Source organism: Labrus bergylta, chromosome 7 (assembly GCF_963930695.1).
Source record: "Labrus bergylta chromosome 7, fLabBer1.1, whole genome shotgun sequence".
In the NCBI taxonomy this organism is placed as follows: Eukaryota; Metazoa; Chordata; class Actinopteri; order Labriformes; family Labridae; genus Labrus; species Labrus bergylta.
The window spans coordinates 12,023,934-12,042,717 of NC_089201.1; the positions used below are offsets into that span (position 1 = coordinate 12,023,934).

Consider the following 18,784-nt stretch of genomic DNA (forward strand, 5'->3'; position numbering starts at 1 on the left):
TTTTCTAGTCTTCTGACTACTCAAAGTGTTTTTATATTGCAGGTCACACCCTTCACACACCACTCACACCCTGATGGCAGAGGCTGCTATGTAAAGTGACCATCAGAAGTATATAGTCTCATTCATACACATTCATACACTGCCAACGAAGCAGCAGGAGCAAGTTGGGGTTTAGTGTCTTGCCCAAGGAAAACATGTGGCTGCAGGAGCTGGGAATCGAACCCCCGAGCTTGCTGTTAAGAGATGACGACTCTACCAACTGAGTCACAGCCGCCTGAGGGTCTCCAAACACACCTCAAACACACCTCAAACACACCTCCCTTCATTATTTGATGGATTACTGGTATTATACACTTTCTAAAACTTAAAAAATAGAGAATGCTCCAAGGCAATGTTCACAAGAGAAAGAGACAAGATTCACCATAGGGCCTGCCAAATTGGCACAAAATGGCAGTAACTCACTGTAGCTATGATTCTTATTTTTTACAAGAACAGTGTGATGGATACTTAATATTTCCTGTCCTTTTATTCAAAAATAAAATACAAAAATGTAAATAAAAGCAGAATGTGATTATTTGCAAAGCATTAAAAAAACCATATTGATTGAAAAAAGAACAAACATAAAATTGAAAATATTGAAACTAAAACATTTTATTGTTTTCGGAAATTAAAGTATTTGTTTGCCCATTTTTAATTTGAAGCAGGCAACACACTTCCACAGGGTCATGATTACCACTCTGTTGCATCACTTTTTCTTTTGTGAATGCTCTGTAGGCGTTTTGGGAACTCAGGAGACTAGCGTCTGTCATTTTGAAATGTTTTACCATTCTTGCTTAATGTAGAATTGCCGCTGTTAAACAGTTTAGGGTCTCCCTTTTCTTATTCTATGCTTCATAAGGCTCCAAACATTTTCAATGGTTGTCAAGTTGGGACTGCAGGGAGGCACATTTATCATCAGTTTATCTTTTAATACGCATCCATGCTTTACTTACACAGTTAAAATGTGGTTTGGCATTGTTTCACTGAAATAAGCAAGGCCAACCCTGAAAAAGAAGCGGTCTATTTAGCAGCATGTTGCTCAGAAACCTGTTTATTGTAGTTCACAAACCCCAATCTTTCGTTGCCACTCTCCTAACTTTAAAAAAAAGGGTTGTTTGCATCCAATATAAAATTGGCATTTAATTTCTAAAAACAGTGACATGTCTTGTAGTTTAAACATGTCATATTCAATAACATATGGATTTTCAGTGTTTTGCAAGTCCTGATCCCATATTTAATCAAGCTTGGTGCATTCCATATTTAATCAAATATCCATTACATAAAAAAAAAACATTTTTAACAAACAGTTAAATATCCTCTTCTCTAATGGGAACACATTCAGTCTTAGATAGGAAATTAAAAAGTTACCATTGCACATGCCCTCTATGTTACATCTGTTTTTCAACAGGTTTTTTTAAAAATGGATATATTGTATCACATAAAACTCAGAACATCTCAGAAACAATCATTTTTTATTATTATTATGATGACATTATGCCATTACCCCGTATGACTGAGGTGACCTGTAAATAAAGTTCAAAGGTAAAAAAAAAAAAAATGCTTCAGTCTATCTAGCTGTGAAAGATATGGTATGCCTTTATGAAATAATAGGAGGAACAAACTTGCAGTACATTGAGTTCTGCTTCATGGTCAAAAGCTCATTTCGAGTAGCACTAGACTAAATAAGATATGAACAAGGTAAGACGTGAGAGACTATTCAGCTTAATGTTAGCAGGGCAATGGCATGTATCACCAGTATTCTACCACCACAGCCGTTGAAAATATAAGGACAATGGATTACACATTAAATGTGGCAGTCCTTTTGATGCTGTTCAATCCTACTGCATGCCCGAGTCGAACAATACAACACAAAAACAAAGCTATGGACTGATAAGTTGGCACTGAGGCTTTGATAATGTCAACACCAGTTGAAAACAAGAATGAACCGTCATCTTCCTCAAACCTGCATGTTTGTTTTCCTGGCCACTTAGTGCTGTAAGTGGTGCTTAGTTACAAGCTGTAAACATTTGCATATCTAGGCTATAATCTGCTTGTGAGGCTGATTGTATCTACTGCTCAAACACCGAGCTGTCACATATCAAAATCAGAATTCATTTAGACGCATTGTTCTTGCACCATGACAAGTGCTCAATAATAATTCTACATTTAGTTTTTCATGGAGGAAATATCTGGCCAGTTAACAGCTGAATACTCGGCATGTTCTTGATGGAGAATTCTGTGCACTTGTCATCATTAGGGACCTCCTTGACATTACACATACTAATGTAATATGTTCTTTTTATTATTGATGAAAGCAGGGCTCTGTGATTGATTGTGGAACTGTCCCTGATCCACTCCACCAACTACAGAATATAGAAAATGGATGGATGGTTGGATTGATGGATGGATAAGAAGCCACATTTGAACAAAAAGGGAACAGATGATAAAAAATTGACCAAAAACCAATGACAACAGAAAACAAGTGGAAAAAACTCAAGATTTATTTGGAAAGCACTTTTCACAAAATGCCCTGTAAACAAAGGGACTAATAAACAACAAAGTTTCCTAAAAATAAATAAATAAACTTTCTACAGTTGTGGTTAGTTTCCCATCAGCTTCAAGTGATGGCTGGAGTGTTAACAAAAGGTTCTATTTCTAAAACATACACATTAACCCCTCCTGCATCCCCTAGGGAAGGAACACACTGCATGTACTTTTGATCCGTTGCCAGGAGGAGAGTTGATATTTTTTCTGTTAATAATAATTAACTGACTTGATCTATTACTATCAGTTTGTGTGGACAGGTAAACATAAAAGATGAGGATGAAAAGTTAGAACTAGGAGTTCATACTGTGATCTGAAAATGAACACTCTCACTTCATAAAAATACAAAACTCTCTGCTTTCCAATTTTCCTTCATAGGTTGAAGAATGGTAGTCTTTGTACTTATATTACCCTTTTTTTTGTCCTTTTCACTCCAACCATTCCAAATAAAGGACTTACATATACAATAACACACACACAAACACCCACACTAGAAGAGAGTGGCGATGCATCGATTGTGAAAATCCGAGCTGATACCAACAGTTGAAGTAACAATTTTGCCGATTGCATATATCAGTGTTTTTTTTTTGATGATATCATTTAGTGTAAGGTTCCCGACTACAACCGAAGACTGACGACTTTTTCTCTAATGCTTGACCACAAAAACAGATCAAAGTTTAAAATCTGACTTCCTCTTCCCAATAAAAACACGCTTCTCTGAATCAGTAGTTAGGTGTACTAGATGCCAGCATTAAATTGATATGACACCACAGATAAACATCGGCTACTGACTTTGGCTCATGCTACATCATTTGCCGACTGTCCCATGTCTGTCAACAGGGCCGATATCATTCAATACTGATGTTAAACTGATCCATTGGTGAATCCCTGGAAGAGAGATCATGTTTGTTTGTTTTTTACCGTACAGTTACATGGCTTTCTTAATGCTGTCTCTTAAATTCCATCAGTGTGATTGACTTTAAATAGCGCTTTGCTTGCCTGGCTCAGTATGCAGATATTTATCCCCGAACAGAAAATTATATCTCTGACCCAAAAAACATCAACAGGGGGGACAATACCAAATTATGGGGTTCCCATGTATCATACTAGTATACCCAGCCCAGGCATTATGGTAAAAATAACAATGCAACTTAAATAGCATCAAAACTAAAATACCCAGAAATCTTGTGAGGTGAGATCAGTAGACTACACACAGTAGGCCCAACATTACAACCCGGGTTGGTCTGTAACACATTGGACATAAACATGTAATGCAAGCTGGCTTTAAAAGGAACATAAACTTAAGCTTCTATCTGTTCTTCCTTTCTTTTCTCAGGGTTTTTCTCTGTAAGCAACAAAAACATGAAATAAAATAATATTGTCAACAGTCTAAGAACAGTAAAAATTAGAAAATAGAAACTCTCTTAACACCAACATCTATTTTCAACCACAAAATAACAAAAAGTAGGGCTTAAACTGAACTGACACTGGACACTGGATGGCAATGGCCATTATCTTAACAGACATGCATCGCAAGTGATCAACAAGCACTTAAACAGACCACACAAGGCCTTTTAGCGTGTGCTAAAAAAAGTAATGACTGCAGGACCAAACGTTACAATCATTTTAAGCCACAACTTCAACCTGTTCTAGAAAAATTAAATGATCCAGAAAATCATTGGGGATCCTAACATGATTTAAAAATGGTAGCAATGGATTTAGACTTTGCTCCTTTTAAAGCGGTTTGCAGGACAGTGTATAAGCCGACGACAGCCTCAGGCACCACTGACACCTACTGCATAAAGCTGACCTTTACTGTCAGATAAGGCACAACTTGCTTAATGCAAACAGGGTTATGATGAGGGAGGTCATTTTACATTAAAATATTTTTTGAAAAGAAATGAGGATTATTAAAAATTGTCAATTTAAATGCATTGTAAAAAAGTCTAAATGTAACAGCCTACCAAGGAATTAGGGACAAAAAAAACGTTCTCGAATGACAACTCTAGACATGTCATCAATATATGAAACAGGAAAGGAAATAAATGACGACCACTAAAACACAGTAGCCTAAAACATCTGCATGTTCATTAGGTCCTTATCAGCACCCAGCAGACAGGGTGTGTGTGTATGTGTGTGCGCATGTGAGTGTGTGTTTGTGTGAGGCACATTGGGTGCAACCAAATGAGCCACTAGCTGTAGTAAATGGATAGGCCCTTAGGACTCTTGAGGCACCACCTCCATCACCTTCTGACACATGGCTGTGGTCGAGACTGCAAAAAACACAGAGAAGTGATGGTTACCTTCAATGTATAAAAGATGTACTGTTTTAGAAACCTAAATGTGAGAAAGAAAAGGGATTGCACTCACAGATTCCATGAAGCAGCCACTTGGGTTTGTTTTTCCACCACACACCCAACAGGTAAACAGGGATTCCAGTGGCGATGATGCCAAAACCAATGGCACACTCCACTGGAGTCTTCCAGAAGGACACAATGATTAGGAAAAGGCAGGCCAGCACAAAGCTCACTGGTAGCAGAATATTCACCTACAGGGAGGAGACATTAAGACCGGTCAGCATGAACATATCATTCAAACAAGAACATGCTTTATAATCTCTTTTTGTGTAAATTAATCAAACAAGACGTGTGTTAGCAAGAGAACTTTAGATGGTGATATGTTTAAACCTTTTCACAGAGCCAGAATAGTTCAATCCCACTACACCAACTATTGAAATGCTCGTCTAAACTAACACAATGTTATAAAGAGACATACGAGTGGTTTTAATCTTCCAAGTCTCAGTAAAAAAAATAGTTCAATACTCAACAATCATTGAAGAGATTGTTTGAGCCATGTAGCCTTATTATGCACTGAAATTACATTTCTCCTGTTTTGCCACTGTATTCACTGCAATGATATTTTCACTCCAAATAAATGATTCTCAAAACAGAGTTTGAAGAAATTGTTAATGAGTTTGGGGTGGAGAAACTCGACCTTAATGTATGGCTGCCCGTTATTTGTCAGAAACTTTGTTAATCATGCCGCTGCCTGTCTTGGCCAGAACATTCATAGAAAAGAGATTTTTATTCTCAAGGTTTTTTTTCTGGCTTCAATAAAAGTTAAATAAATTAAAAATACAAAACATAATTTGAATGGACCGGAGTATTGACTTAATGTTCAACATCAGTGCTGGACCGTACAAAAAGCTTTTGTGGCTCACTTGGAGCAAATACCCAAAGTTAGACAACTGATGGACACTCTGATTAGAGTATTGACTGTTATGTCACTCTTTAATTACCCCCAAATGTCACATACGAGGGGCATTTTCAGGTGACAATCTACTTTTGTGCATGTAGACTAAATAAAAGGGGATCATGAATCTACCAGGTAGCTGACATGCAGAATCTCTTCATCGAAGAGATTCATTTGTAAATCAAACCTTTCCATTCTCTGGCTGCTCTGTTTCAAATCTGTTGGACAGCAGGAATGTGACAAACAAAGAAAGGAGAAAGAAATAGAGTGGGAGAGTGAAAGAGAGGAGGCCCGCAGAGATACAGTGCTACCACTGTCCCACCACTCAGTCTCTCACACACTCACACACACACACACACAACTTGGCCAGCAGGCAGATGAAAGGAGTCGGGGCGTCCTTCAGGCTGTAACAAGGGGTACACACACATACACAGCATCACACGTCAAAGCTTACAAACTCATCCAACTAAGTACAACAATCGCTCAATGGTCCTTTTTGTATTTAGAAGTCCTGCAGCTATTGGTCTATTGATTCACTTCCTCTGCATACACTACCTCTAAGCGAGAACAGCAGAGATATAAGCTTTGCTGTTTGGATCTTTGTTTGTTGCATGAAACAATGAACAACATGACCCGCTTTAAAGCTAACTTAAGTTGGAGTCACTAGCAACAAAGACTGGATTAGTCTTTCATTTTAACAGGTGTCCAAGTGTCCGTGTGTCTGTTCATGTCAATCAATGGCCATTGGGAAGAGAACAAAACAAAAAAATGTAAGTTCAGTTTTTTATTTTTTGAATGGTCAATTGCAATTGAGTTAGCTCACCTTGATTGGTCGCTCCAGCTCTGGCTTCTTATAACGAAGCCACATCATCCCAACAATTGCCATGGCAATGCAGAGCCAGTTGAAGAAGCTGAAGAAGTTTATAACAGAGAAGATGTCGTTGGAGAAGGCGTAGAGCAGAGTCATCAAGCACTGGAGGGAGTGAGAGAAAGAAAATCAGGTTTGCAATGAAAGATAACAAGCAAAGAGTAGTATATGCAGATTAACTAACGCTCGCTGATGCCAAGCATTCATTGTTTTTTTTCTAAGAGCAACTATGTAAACATGAGTGTTAAAGTTGTCACAAACTTGGTATTGGGTCAATCACAAATATGAGTGAAAGACAGAAGCTAAAGAGTCATTTGAAAGTATATATATGATATAAATAAATGTTTTGAATGTATAATGTGTAATATTTTCTACACATGCCCCAGGGCAGAATTAGGGTGCAGTCACACTAGCAAGGCTGTGAGCACGGTTACCTCTTGTACAAAACGTCGTAATACAACACATGGCTTCATGTGATCATGAAGCATGCTTAATTTACAAGACAGGCAGACTTGACTTTTTTTTTTTTTAAATAAAATAAAAGACGCGCGGTCTAGTCCGTGTCCACACATCGGTGAACATCACAGAGAACTACTTTACTGACTTTGTGGCTTATTTTGAGTCCTTTTAGTCAGATACAGCCAGAACACTCTGGGATTTCTCTATAGAGAAGGCTGTCCACGTTGTGTTTCCCGTGCATGAACTGTACTGTGCCAAAGCACACCTCTTCCAAGCGTGCCAGGGCCAAGGAAGTGTATCGTGCTTGAGCACGGATTGAAGCACTCACACTCGTCAAACGAGCTGGACTTTGGAGGTGAAGGGTGCTTAGGCATGGTACAGATTGCCTAGTGTGGGTGCACCCTCATTCTCTGCTTCATTACCAAGTTTAACCGACACAATGATACCTTCCTACTTTTAGATTTATTCTGTTTGCTTTCTTTATGAAATATATCTGTGCTTAATGCAAAGTGATTAAGAATATAAGACTACCTACAGTGAATATAAGTGAGGGCAGTGGTGTCAGCAGGGTGGGATGGATCATTGACAGCAGGCTTGGCAGGTGACCCTCCCGAGAACCTACAAAGAATAATCTGAAAGGGAAGGAAAGCCATCAAAACACAAATCAGTTGAATGACATGCCATTTTTTGATGTAATGCAATTGTTTTAAGATGTACAGTTTCTCACAAGTAGTTAGAAGGTCTACATATACTTTAATATGTCAATGTGTTTATATTTGTCATTTGGGGTCTGTTTTTTTTTTTTTTTTTTTACCTTGATGATGTGAACAGAGAGCCATTAACTGATCCAAAACAGGACAGTCCTACAAACACAGGGATGATCCATGCCATTGGACCCAGGTGGTAGTTACCAAAATCCTGCAGAACAGTTACAGATGGAGTACAGGTGTGATCAGTCAAGATCAATGAAGCCCCTCTGCTGAACAACCAGTGCAAGAGTCTGAGGGACAAAGGGAGTGCTCTGGAGCTAGTGAGAACACCTGAATAAGAATACCTGAATTGTGAAGTAATTGATAAAATAATGACCAGACAGGGGTCACACTGCCTTGCTATACTCGTTTCATCGACATAACAAAGTGAGCCGAACTTTGAACAGGTCACAACAAGTTGAACTGTTGATAGGTAAATTGACCGTTTCAGTTTAAAACTTTTTAAGAATTTGATAAACAGTATGTACCAGAAAAGTGTACGTGATGAGTTTAGAGATGTGGTTCAATTCAAATCATGAGGACTTCAATTTCTAAAACACTTTTTTTGGGAAATCCCAACACTTGTTTATTTGTCATTTTAAATGTGCATCTTTTGTTGGGGTTACACCTAGCATCCATACGACTTTCATGTTTAAGGGTTTGGTTAAGTAGAAACAAAAAATAGACTGTTTAAAACTATGACACAGACATTAACATTAGCTTGCCGGTTTGGTCTGATTAGTCAAAATTCTTCTTTCCTGTTTTTGTCAAACCCCTTTCATTTCTTCTTCTCAATAAAGATGTAACCTCTAGTCGGTACATTTTTAACCTATAAATACCTTTTTCTTTTTAGTTTCATAACATATTAAAAGTTGTTCTTGTTTCTCACATACTTGCTCATCAGACCTTCAAAATGTACTCTGTGAGCTTTGAAGAGACAAATCCCCCGACAGCTCCACTATGAAAATATCTAAGGATACATTTCTCTTTTTTTTTGACATCCCTAAGCCTGATTTATACTTCTGCGCTGGATCCGCGTCGTACCATACGCCACAGGTTTGTTTGGATTATTAAATTACATAAGAGACCTATAAAAGTCATGTAATACATTTACTTATAAGTGGCACATTACATTTCCATTTTAAGAAGGACTCTCTATTGTTTATTCTTGTTTTAGTTCATGTTCAAAGTTAATTAATCATGGTTGACTTTCTTTTTCTTGGCTTTAGAATCTCTTTGAGCAGTGATTATATACCAGTGTTTGACTACCCGACCAGCCAATGCTGTTGCTTAGGGTGCTTGGGATGCACCCCTGGAATCAAAGGAGCACTACTGAATCCATCTCTAGCTGCTCAGACCACTTGGCCTTTATCCAATATCAATGTGGAAATTTGATTTTAAAGATTTTATTCCAAAGACATTTGTGTGCCCTCCTCTGTCTCCTGTTGCCAGAAATATATTGCTTTTCTGCAGGGCAATGGGATAATGTAGAAAGCTTTCGTAGCTTCCTGCGTTATGAATCCTGTCTTTCAATGTTCTCAAAGGGCTGCTCTTCAAACATGGCCTGTGTTTTTCAGCAACATCAATGTATCTTTATTTCGCCCAACTGACTGAAATCACAAGTAGATCCATTCCTCTGTAATATATTTACTGTTTCTGTAATGGTCTTGTTTATAATACTGTACATTTGTATTATATTTCTATAGTATTATTTATGAATGGGATCAATGAATTAGTGATGATGAGTTAGTTTGTGTTGATCATGGAAAAGATGAGGAAACAGCACTTTTATGTACTAACTGTAACTGGAAGCCTTCGTACAAAGTGTCAGCACTCACCACAGCCACAGCCTCAGAGCCAAGCATCTGCTCAGGTGAGAGGGTGGTGAAATATGCCAGATTGGTCAGGACGTAAACTGCTGTCACTATGGGCAGAGAAATGATGATGGCCCGGGGTAGATTTCTGAGGAAGACACAAACCCAGTCTCGTTTGTAACTAAGAAAACAACTAAATACTTTCAATCTTTTTTTTTTTTAAACAATTCAGATTGTTTAACATTAATCCATACATGTAACGTATTAATACTCACTTATATGGATCAATCATCTCCTCAGTGACAAAATTCAAGTAGTTCCTGTAAGTGGAAAGGAACAAATCAGTCATAAAGTTATAGTAACGTAGCATAATTATGTTATTGATGAATTCATAATGTTGATTCATGGCCTCAGACATGTGATGTATAAATGTATATACTGCCATAACATGAAAAATTTATTTAAAAAAACTGATAAATTAGCTAAATTTACTCTAAAAAGTATGAAAATGAACTTTTCCAAACTGCATCAAAATATAAGGTAGGAGCAATTGATTTATAAAAATAAATAGATCTGCAGCTTGGTTCACAACATGGTTTCTTTTAACACAGAGTAAAGAAACAATACTAGAAAGAAAGCTGGTTGATTATTCAATATTATTGTGAATGAAGATACAGTTAGGTCATATTTTAAAAAGAAAAAAAAATGTTTTATTTATTTCAATATTTTGACCATGAGTAGTCACTAACTCATTTTACCTCAAGAGGGCAACAATTTCAATATTTCTGATCCTGAAACTGGAAACTGGATGAACCTGATCACAGATGTAGGTGAATGTTTTAACTCACCAGCCACCATACGCAAACAGGCCGCTATACAGTGCTAAGCCTAAACTGCCAAACTCATATTTGGAACCTTTGAAGGAATTCTCTGGAAGAAGACGGTCTGTGCCACCTGGAGATTATTAAGTGAGAATGAATTGGGGTTAAGACAAAACACACTAAAAAAAACCCAACAAATCTGACTGCCTGCATTATCCACTGCACTGAAGTTTACCAGGCAGTCTGGGAAACCTGTAATGCTGAGCAAAATGAAACAATGATCTGGCACACAATGACATGCACCAAAGGAGGGGAGAAAGACAAACATTCATCTAAAATATGTCCAAGTGTGCAAGCCAGAAAGCTTGCAGAATAAGTGGAGTTAAGACAGGCTGAGACAGACAATAAGTGACCCAGACAGTGGCTCAGCTCTGTAGATTGACCTGAGGGATGGATGGATCAGGGAACTGATGAAAATAACGGGCAACTAGATGAGTTTTTTTTAAGGGCATGGCAACAGTAGTTGATGGGTGGAGAGTTTATTTTTTTCACTTCATTTGATCAGTCATTGTTAGGATTTATCACATGTTGGTCATATCCTCTCTCCTCTGATCCCCAGACTGCTGCTGGTTTGAGGGGATCTGTGCCACATTCCTGATGGAGCTGCTCCCCACAACATGCACACACATTCTCAGACATGGGGACGGTTACTAAACTAACAGCCTGGGGCAGTGTTGGTACTAGAGGGGTTAGACCTTTGTGCAGCATGGGAGCCTAATTACTGCACTGGGTGTGATTAACAGATCTATGCTCTGACTTTCAAAATATGTAGCACCCTAAGACCTCATTATCAAAACAGGAGTTGGGTCTCTTGGTCCCTTGATCTTGGCATGCACCATTTCATAGTTAAAGTCTGCCCATAGGTGCAATTCCTTATCCTTCAACCTGTTCATAGAGGCACCAAAAAGGTTCCTTCAAAGAAAGAAGAGGTAGCAACCCATTTACATTTTTCATTATTCTGCAGATTATTCCAGGCTGGGCTGAGCTAGATAAACATTATATATAACAATGAGGAACTTGATGTGGAAATCCACAAATTTTCTTTAAATTTCTCTTTGCCAACAAAGCTTTAAAACTCAGCAATTTGCAGCTCTCCTCTCTATTCTATGACTTTGCTATGTAAACGGTGTAATGTATGAACTCACTAATCTATTGACATCACTAAAGACATATCAATACACTGATAGACGACAGGCAGATGGACATGAAGACAGACATATAAGTTTTAATGTTTTATATTAATATGGGTCAGTATGACATAGATTAAATACAATTGTTGTATTACATGTGGACTGGGACAAGATAGAAGTTAAGTGTTTCACAACCCGATAGTGTGGGCAGGTGTTCGAGTGAGCAGCTAATCAGATTACACTGATTTCTAAATTGAGACACCAGCAGATTGTGTCATCATGGAGCTTGAAGGCTCAAGAGGCTCACACAAACACAGAGATATACAGCAAGTGCAGCACTGACAAAGAGTACTCAAACTACACTAAACTCCCATCGCCACGGTTGCAGACACTGCTGCACTTATATTTTACTTTTCGTTATGGGAAAACTTTAACTATTGTAAATTAAATTTTCATTATGGAATACAGCAGTGTATAGATTTTAGAGCACTATATATTTTCCAAAAGAATCCAACAAATAGTTTTTTTTCTCATTTTTTAAAGTGGCTGATTAACCAACATGCGCCATAATCTCCACCCCAATTGTAAAACAGAACCAGTTGAAATAACAAAGAAGACCAGTCAGGTGAGATTGTTTAAACACCCAGCATCACACACAGTCTCTGCCTAAATCTGGATTACCTGAGGTGTCTCAGATACACAGAACAAGAGCAAATACAATACAACAAATACAATACAACAAGAAAATACTGTTGTGAAAGATTTAGAGATTAAACATAATGATGGAAGAGAGCTCACTTTTGAAACAGCACTAATTAAAGGACTAAGATCAAAAGAGAGAAGCATTACTGTTCCTGCTGCAGCCATACCCCTAAACAGTTGTTACACTGGCAAGATTTTCATTTATTTTCTGTGGATTAAATTACTCAAAAAAAAAAAGAAAAGAAAGAAAGGCCAACACAGTTCCTGCCACTACTGAAGTGGCAGGAACTTGCAAGGACTGGATTATTTAGAGCTCGTGCTTGTTATTATGTCTAGGAGAATAGCTACAGCTTGATCCACTGGGGTTTAGGGAGGATTGATGTTAGAACATTTTTTACAGATAAAGTTTGTAGCAATTTATCATTGGAAATTTTGTAATGTCAGGTTTTAAACATACAAGAAACTGTACTGTAACATCATCTAGATTTGGGGACAGAAATGAGTGTGTATTTAAGAACGCTCTTTTGAAAAATGAACACCAATCAACGAATTGTAACAGCAGACAATTGTAGGTACCTATAAACAATCTAATAGGTAGCACATTATCCTTTAAAGTCCATTGTAAATAAATTAAATGCTAAGAAGCCTAAGCCTAACCCTTGTAATTTTTTGTTTACTAAACTCAAAACAGACTTTGTCACTTCTTATAAAATCCCTTCTTAAAACCAACTTGTATAGACTTCCTTTATGTGATGGTGTCTTCTTCATTTTTTTTGGTTTCTTTTTTTCTGTTTTCACATTTTCAATGCTTTTATCTCTTTTTAATTGCTCTTTATATTGTTTCTTTTTTGGTTCATAAGCCCGGGGTACAGAGGTAGTAGACTCGTAGTGAGCAGCCCGAGCACAATCCGGCCTGTGGCTCCTTTTTCATGTCGTTCCCCACTCCCTCTCTCTCTCTCTCTCCCCCTGTTACTAACTCTATCCACTGCCCTGTCCCTCCAATAAAGTCATAAAACCCCCCAAAAAAAACTATCTTTGAAAAAAATGCCATCTTAGCCTGCAGGAGTTAAGCAAAAAAAAAAAAACTATTTTTATGTATTAAAAGCTTGTTTTTTTCTTGATTTCATTTAATTTCAAGTGAAGTCAATTTCATTTAAATTATGCCAAATCACAGAAAGTGTCTCTGCTGTGATACGACCCCTTGAGTTAAAAGAGAAAGACGGGGCGTGAGGAAGATGGAAATTCTACCAGAGATTGCACAGCATCAATGATAAAAAGTACAACAAAAGAAAATACATTCTAATAATGATAGAAGTACTAACAGGATTATTTTATTTAAACATGCTGCCAGACAACTGTTTGTGTAGCCTGCAGGAGTTGTATCGTATCGTATTAAACTTGTCTGTGTGAAAAACAAAGTGATTTGTAAGGAGCATCAACCCTTAATGGTCTGCATCTGTGTCTTCAGATATCCTTACTTGACCCCATCATTTTTCATCAGGAGCTCATTATATTCAGAAATGAATGCAACATGAATCTGTTGTTGTATGGGAAGGGTCCCTTGGATGGGGCAACTAAAACACATGCATGAACATGGACTTAACGAATGTACTTTAAGTATTTGTGCTTGCGAAGGGTACCTTGGCCAATTTTGACGAAGCCGATGATGATGATGAGTGCAAGTGCCAGAAGCTTGGCTACTGCAAAGAAGTCCTGCACTCTGGTGGCTGCCTTCACACTGTAGCAGTTGATAAAGGTCAACAACACTGCAGAGAAGGAGAGAGAGAGAAAACGTCACCTCATTAGTATCAGTCTTAAATTAGTTGGTTTGATTCTGTGCAACAAAGGATTATACTGAAGAGTGTACCTTTCTGCAGCTGATTGTAAAGGTTTAATAGCTTTGAACATTTCCCCCCTGACCCCCTCCCTTTAATTTTCAACTCAAATCTGAGGTAGAAGTGTGTGGCATGCTTGAAGCTTGCAAAAAAAAAAATCGCCAAAACACATTCTTGAGAAAATAAAAAATCCTTTTCAGCACATGCCTCTTTCTTTTTCAATTACACATACAGTGATGTTAACCACCCCCTGCTGCACACAAACACACAAATACACACCCCTAGAGTTGTTGAAGCGGCCCCTCACCCTGGACGCCACTAAAAGTGATTAACTAAAGCAGCAGGTTCTCTTCAAAGCTCCTAAATCAGGTCAGGGCCACAACAGAAAGACGAGACAGAGCACAATGAGGCTCTGTGTTAAAAAGTCCAAGACAAAGAGAGAGAGCCTGAGTACAGTTGAGGGACTGGTCACACATTCACTTGTGCACGGACACACGTAGAGGCTCGTATCCAAACTTACCCAGGAATGGGTACACTCATTCAAAAATTAAACTTAAAATCTAGAATATTCGGATTTCAACAAAGAAAGGATCAAATGATGCAGAACTCAAACAAAATATACCCATGGAGTAATTGTGTTGTGTGTGTGTGTGTGTGTGTGTGTGTGTGTGTGTGTGTGTGTGTGTGTGTGTGTGTGTGTGCACCAGTGGAGATTTGTTTCTCAGCCCCACAGTTACCCTGACGACCCCACCTTCTAAACTGCAGGCATGCACACCACACACACTCTTAAGTGAGCAATCCTCGTTAAACACCCTCACACACACACACACACACACACACACACACACACACACACATACATACATTCAAACACACACTAACAGCCCGGCCACTCGGTCCATGGCTCTGTCATGTGGTCCGAAGAATTTAGCCTTCAGTCCATTTAAAGATTAGATACTAGGGGTTGTTAGCTGCCACCTCAAACATTCACAGGACACAAATGCATACCCAAATACAATATCGAAGCATAATCATTAATGCAGATGGAAAAAGATTATGTGAGGTGAAAGGGAGATTGGCTCAATGTGGCTGTCAAAGTAATAATAATAATAATCCAGAGTTAATCTCGGTCAAACAAAATTCTTAACGGCACAGAAAACAGACGGTGTGTCTGTGAAACGCACTCAAAGTTCGGGCTATTTTAAGGTGACGCTGAACTGCACATCAAAAAACTCTTGCTTATCATAAACATGGCATTAACGTTTGGATTAAGCCGAGCGCTGAGAGGAGGAGTAAATTATTAACGTGTGTTCCCCACTTTCAGTTCATTTCTCAATATTTTTGGAATGACTGAATCTTGAAAGCAAATCCTAAATAATAAATGACCATCTAAATGATCACAAATTTGTCATATCTATCAATTGGCATCACAAATAGACCTAGTTATCATCAAAGTAAGAGCTGTATTTTGCAAGGCGATAATATATCAATTCATGGCCCCAAAGTATTGATATTTTTATTATATTAGCATTAGCTAATATGCTTTTTTAAATGTTTGACTGCCGAAGGGGTTGCACAATGCAATTTGTACAGTAGTCCATACATGTTTGTGTTGAGTTAAGTTCGATGTGACTGAAATCCAAACAGTTCAGATTGTGAGGTACATGCAGCGCTTTATGGGTTTTACTTTCATCACACTGTTGGTCAGTCTGAGGGCTTGACTCCCATTGTGTAGAAATACAAAACTAAAGTGAGATGAATAGACTGAATGTTTTCTTCTTCGTCAAAACACTTCTTGATTTAGTTTAATTATGTGGTCATAATACACAGTTAAATCGCAATATCGCAACTCTCAGCATATTGCAAAATGTTTAAATTCGCAATAACGTTGAATCGTGACTCAAGTATTGAGGTAATATAGTATCTGGGGCATCTGGTGATTCCCACCCCTAGCGTATAATAATGAAGTATCATTGCATGATCTCATAGGCTGCGACACCAAGAATAAAATAAAAAAATAGGATAGTTATCCAGAAATGCATCTTTGATTTGCAGAGTTTGATTCATTCACATGTGAAAATCAACAGAGGGATTAATTCGAATTATTTTCTCCACACATGTCATTTCTATTTCTTTCACTTTATTTTACCAACACCGAGTGTTTTCTTATCAAATCCACAAAACGTGTCATATAATGTGCATCTAGCTTCTCCAGCTTTTTTTTTTTCCCCTCATTTTGAAAGCGAAATTGTAAAGAAGCAATCATTAAAAGGCTTAAAGAATTACATAAATCCATTTTAAACTAACAGTGTGTATTTTTTTTAAAACATAATAATTATTTTAAAAAAATAATAAAAAAAAGTCAAGGCATGAGAGAGCAACATCCATTGATAATCAGAGAAAAAGACATGGGCATCTCTGAACATCACCGGAGCTGATGTAACAACGAGACACTTTTACAGCAGCGAGGTGCAGCCCGGCATCACACGTGTTCTGCAAGATCCCGCTGAGGCTGAAAACTTCATGTTAGTGACATGAGTCAGTATTAATGTATCTCTCTGTTCCCGCCAGCCTTGTAGTTTTTTTTTTTTTTTTTGTGTACTTTATCCGAAAGTTGGAATCTAAACACCTCAATTGTAACCTAAGTTAAGAATACTAGATAACAAGTTCAGCCCACATTAAAAAAAACAACAACAACTAAACATTTACTTTGTTAAATCGCAGGCAGCATGGCTCGGCTAAACAAGGATACTCACATATGCAGAGGCAGGCCACGACCTTGGCCCCGTTCTCCGGAACTGGGCAAACGGGAAAAATGGGTTTTAGGAGGTAGGTGGCGAACACATAGGCGACTATGTACTGCGAGGACGGCCGGATGATGAGCAACTCGATCCAGAGTTTAAGGAAAGCTGGCAGGGAGCCGTACACCTCCAGGATGTAGGCATAGTCACCCCCGGACTTGGAGATGGTTGTCCCCAGCTCCGCGTAGCACAGAGCCCCCACGGTGGAGAAGACCCCGCACACCGCCCACACAACCAGGGACAGACCCACAGAGCCGGCCTCTTTCACCACGCCGGTCGGTGTGACGAAGATGCCGGAGCCTATTATTGTGCCCACGATGATGGCCACGCCGTTTAATAAGGTGATGGTCCTTTTTAGAGCGACCCCGTTCTCCCCTCCCTCTCCTCCGGCGGGGTTGCTTTTGTCGTCGCTTCCTGGTGCTCCATCACGGTTGGAGTCCCCCTTTCCCCCGCCGCTTGCCGGGGCTAGCATCCTCTCTGTGACCTGCTTGTCCTCCTCCTTATCGGCCGAGGAGTTGGAGTTCCTCTTTTTCAACCCTGACATTGTTGGCTAAGTTTCCTCTCTGTACGTCCCTTTACTCGGCGGACACAAAGCTCACAGCTCTGCCGACACACGCCCTCTGTGTACGGTCTGTTCCTCCTCTCTCTGCCGGTCTGCAATGTGGTCTGATATGTCTGATACAGTCACGAGTAGTCCGCGTTTTCTGTTGGTGCGAGTCGGGGTAGCGTGGTTTGGATGCACATAGACGCTGGACTGGCATGATGGCCCTCCTCCGTCAAGGCCAGCCCCTGCTTGTAGTAGTGTCTGCTCCCTGATGCCTCAATCTGTTTGGTCCTTTTTCGCCCTCTAGCGGCAGAAGGCGAAACTACCCCTCTGCAATTTCAGATCAAGCACCTCCACCTGTTTGCAAGAGTTTATGACAGCAGTCTGGATCCTCTCTTCTCGTGCCATAACAAAAATTTGACCCTGTGTGCGTCCCATTGTAAATGCCTGTGCAAGAGACGAAGGGGTGTAACGATACGAGAGGCCTCCAGGCTGCAGCCATGAAGGAACTAGTGATGGACCCCAGTCTCTGCATAATACACTCAAGGACGAACTAGCACTCAACTGTATGCTGTCTGACTGGTTTTTGGCAGTATAGGCTCAATGCAGAAATGTGGATTTCAAACATCTCGTGTCATTAAAGGAAAGCACTTAAGTGCATATTTGTAAAAGCAGTACACAAGTCAACTGCAAATACCTACAACATGCAGAACCCCACAGACAAAAATAGTTGATCCAAACCCAGGACATCGATTCTGTCAGGAGATTTTATCACCCTCATTATAAGGACACTTATATACAAAATATGTAAAATATGTAATGCTGCAAATAAATAACACTTTAAACAGATTAAAGCAGCGCTTACATTGTTGACTCTGGGTGTTTGGGCTTTTCCTTTCTATGTTTGTGTTCTATGTTAAGAGTCCTAAAACCAGAAAATTAATACTAACTAATTAAAAGATGACATACATTTAGCTGTAAATATTTTTTTTTTTCTGATTCTTTTTTTTTTTTTCAAGTGCACTTTTTTGCCACAGGATTTTTTCTCTAGCCTACATGTTTTAAAAAAAGAAGAGCTTTTTAAAGGTAATACTCCCACAGAAGCTTGTAATGATGCAGTTAATATAAATGAAACTGATGCCAGGCCCCTTTCAAACCACAATAAT

The 18,784-nt window shown here is 38.8% G+C and overlaps 1 protein-coding gene across 1 annotated transcript; it reads right to left on the reverse strand.

Moving 5' to 3' along the window:
* Positions 1 to 2,522: 2,522 nt before the first annotated feature.
* slc7a5 (solute carrier family 7 member 5) lies at positions 2,523 to 17,907 on the reverse strand. Its single transcript, XM_020644261.3, has 10 exons — positions 17,030 to 17,907; positions 14,079 to 14,204; positions 10,574 to 10,679; positions 10,001 to 10,045; positions 9,750 to 9,873; positions 7,977 to 8,080; positions 7,698 to 7,794; positions 6,659 to 6,808; positions 4,954 to 5,131; positions 2,523 to 4,856 (listed from the first exon to the last, which is right to left on the reverse strand). The coding sequence occupies exons 1-10, from the start codon at positions 17,616 to 17,618 to the stop codon at positions 4,801 to 4,803; spliced, it is 1,575 nt and encodes a 524-aa protein (XP_020499917.2). The 5' UTR covers positions 17,619 to 17,907; the 3' UTR covers positions 2,523 to 4,800.
* Between the last annotated feature and the right edge of the window lie 877 nt (positions 17,908 to 18,784).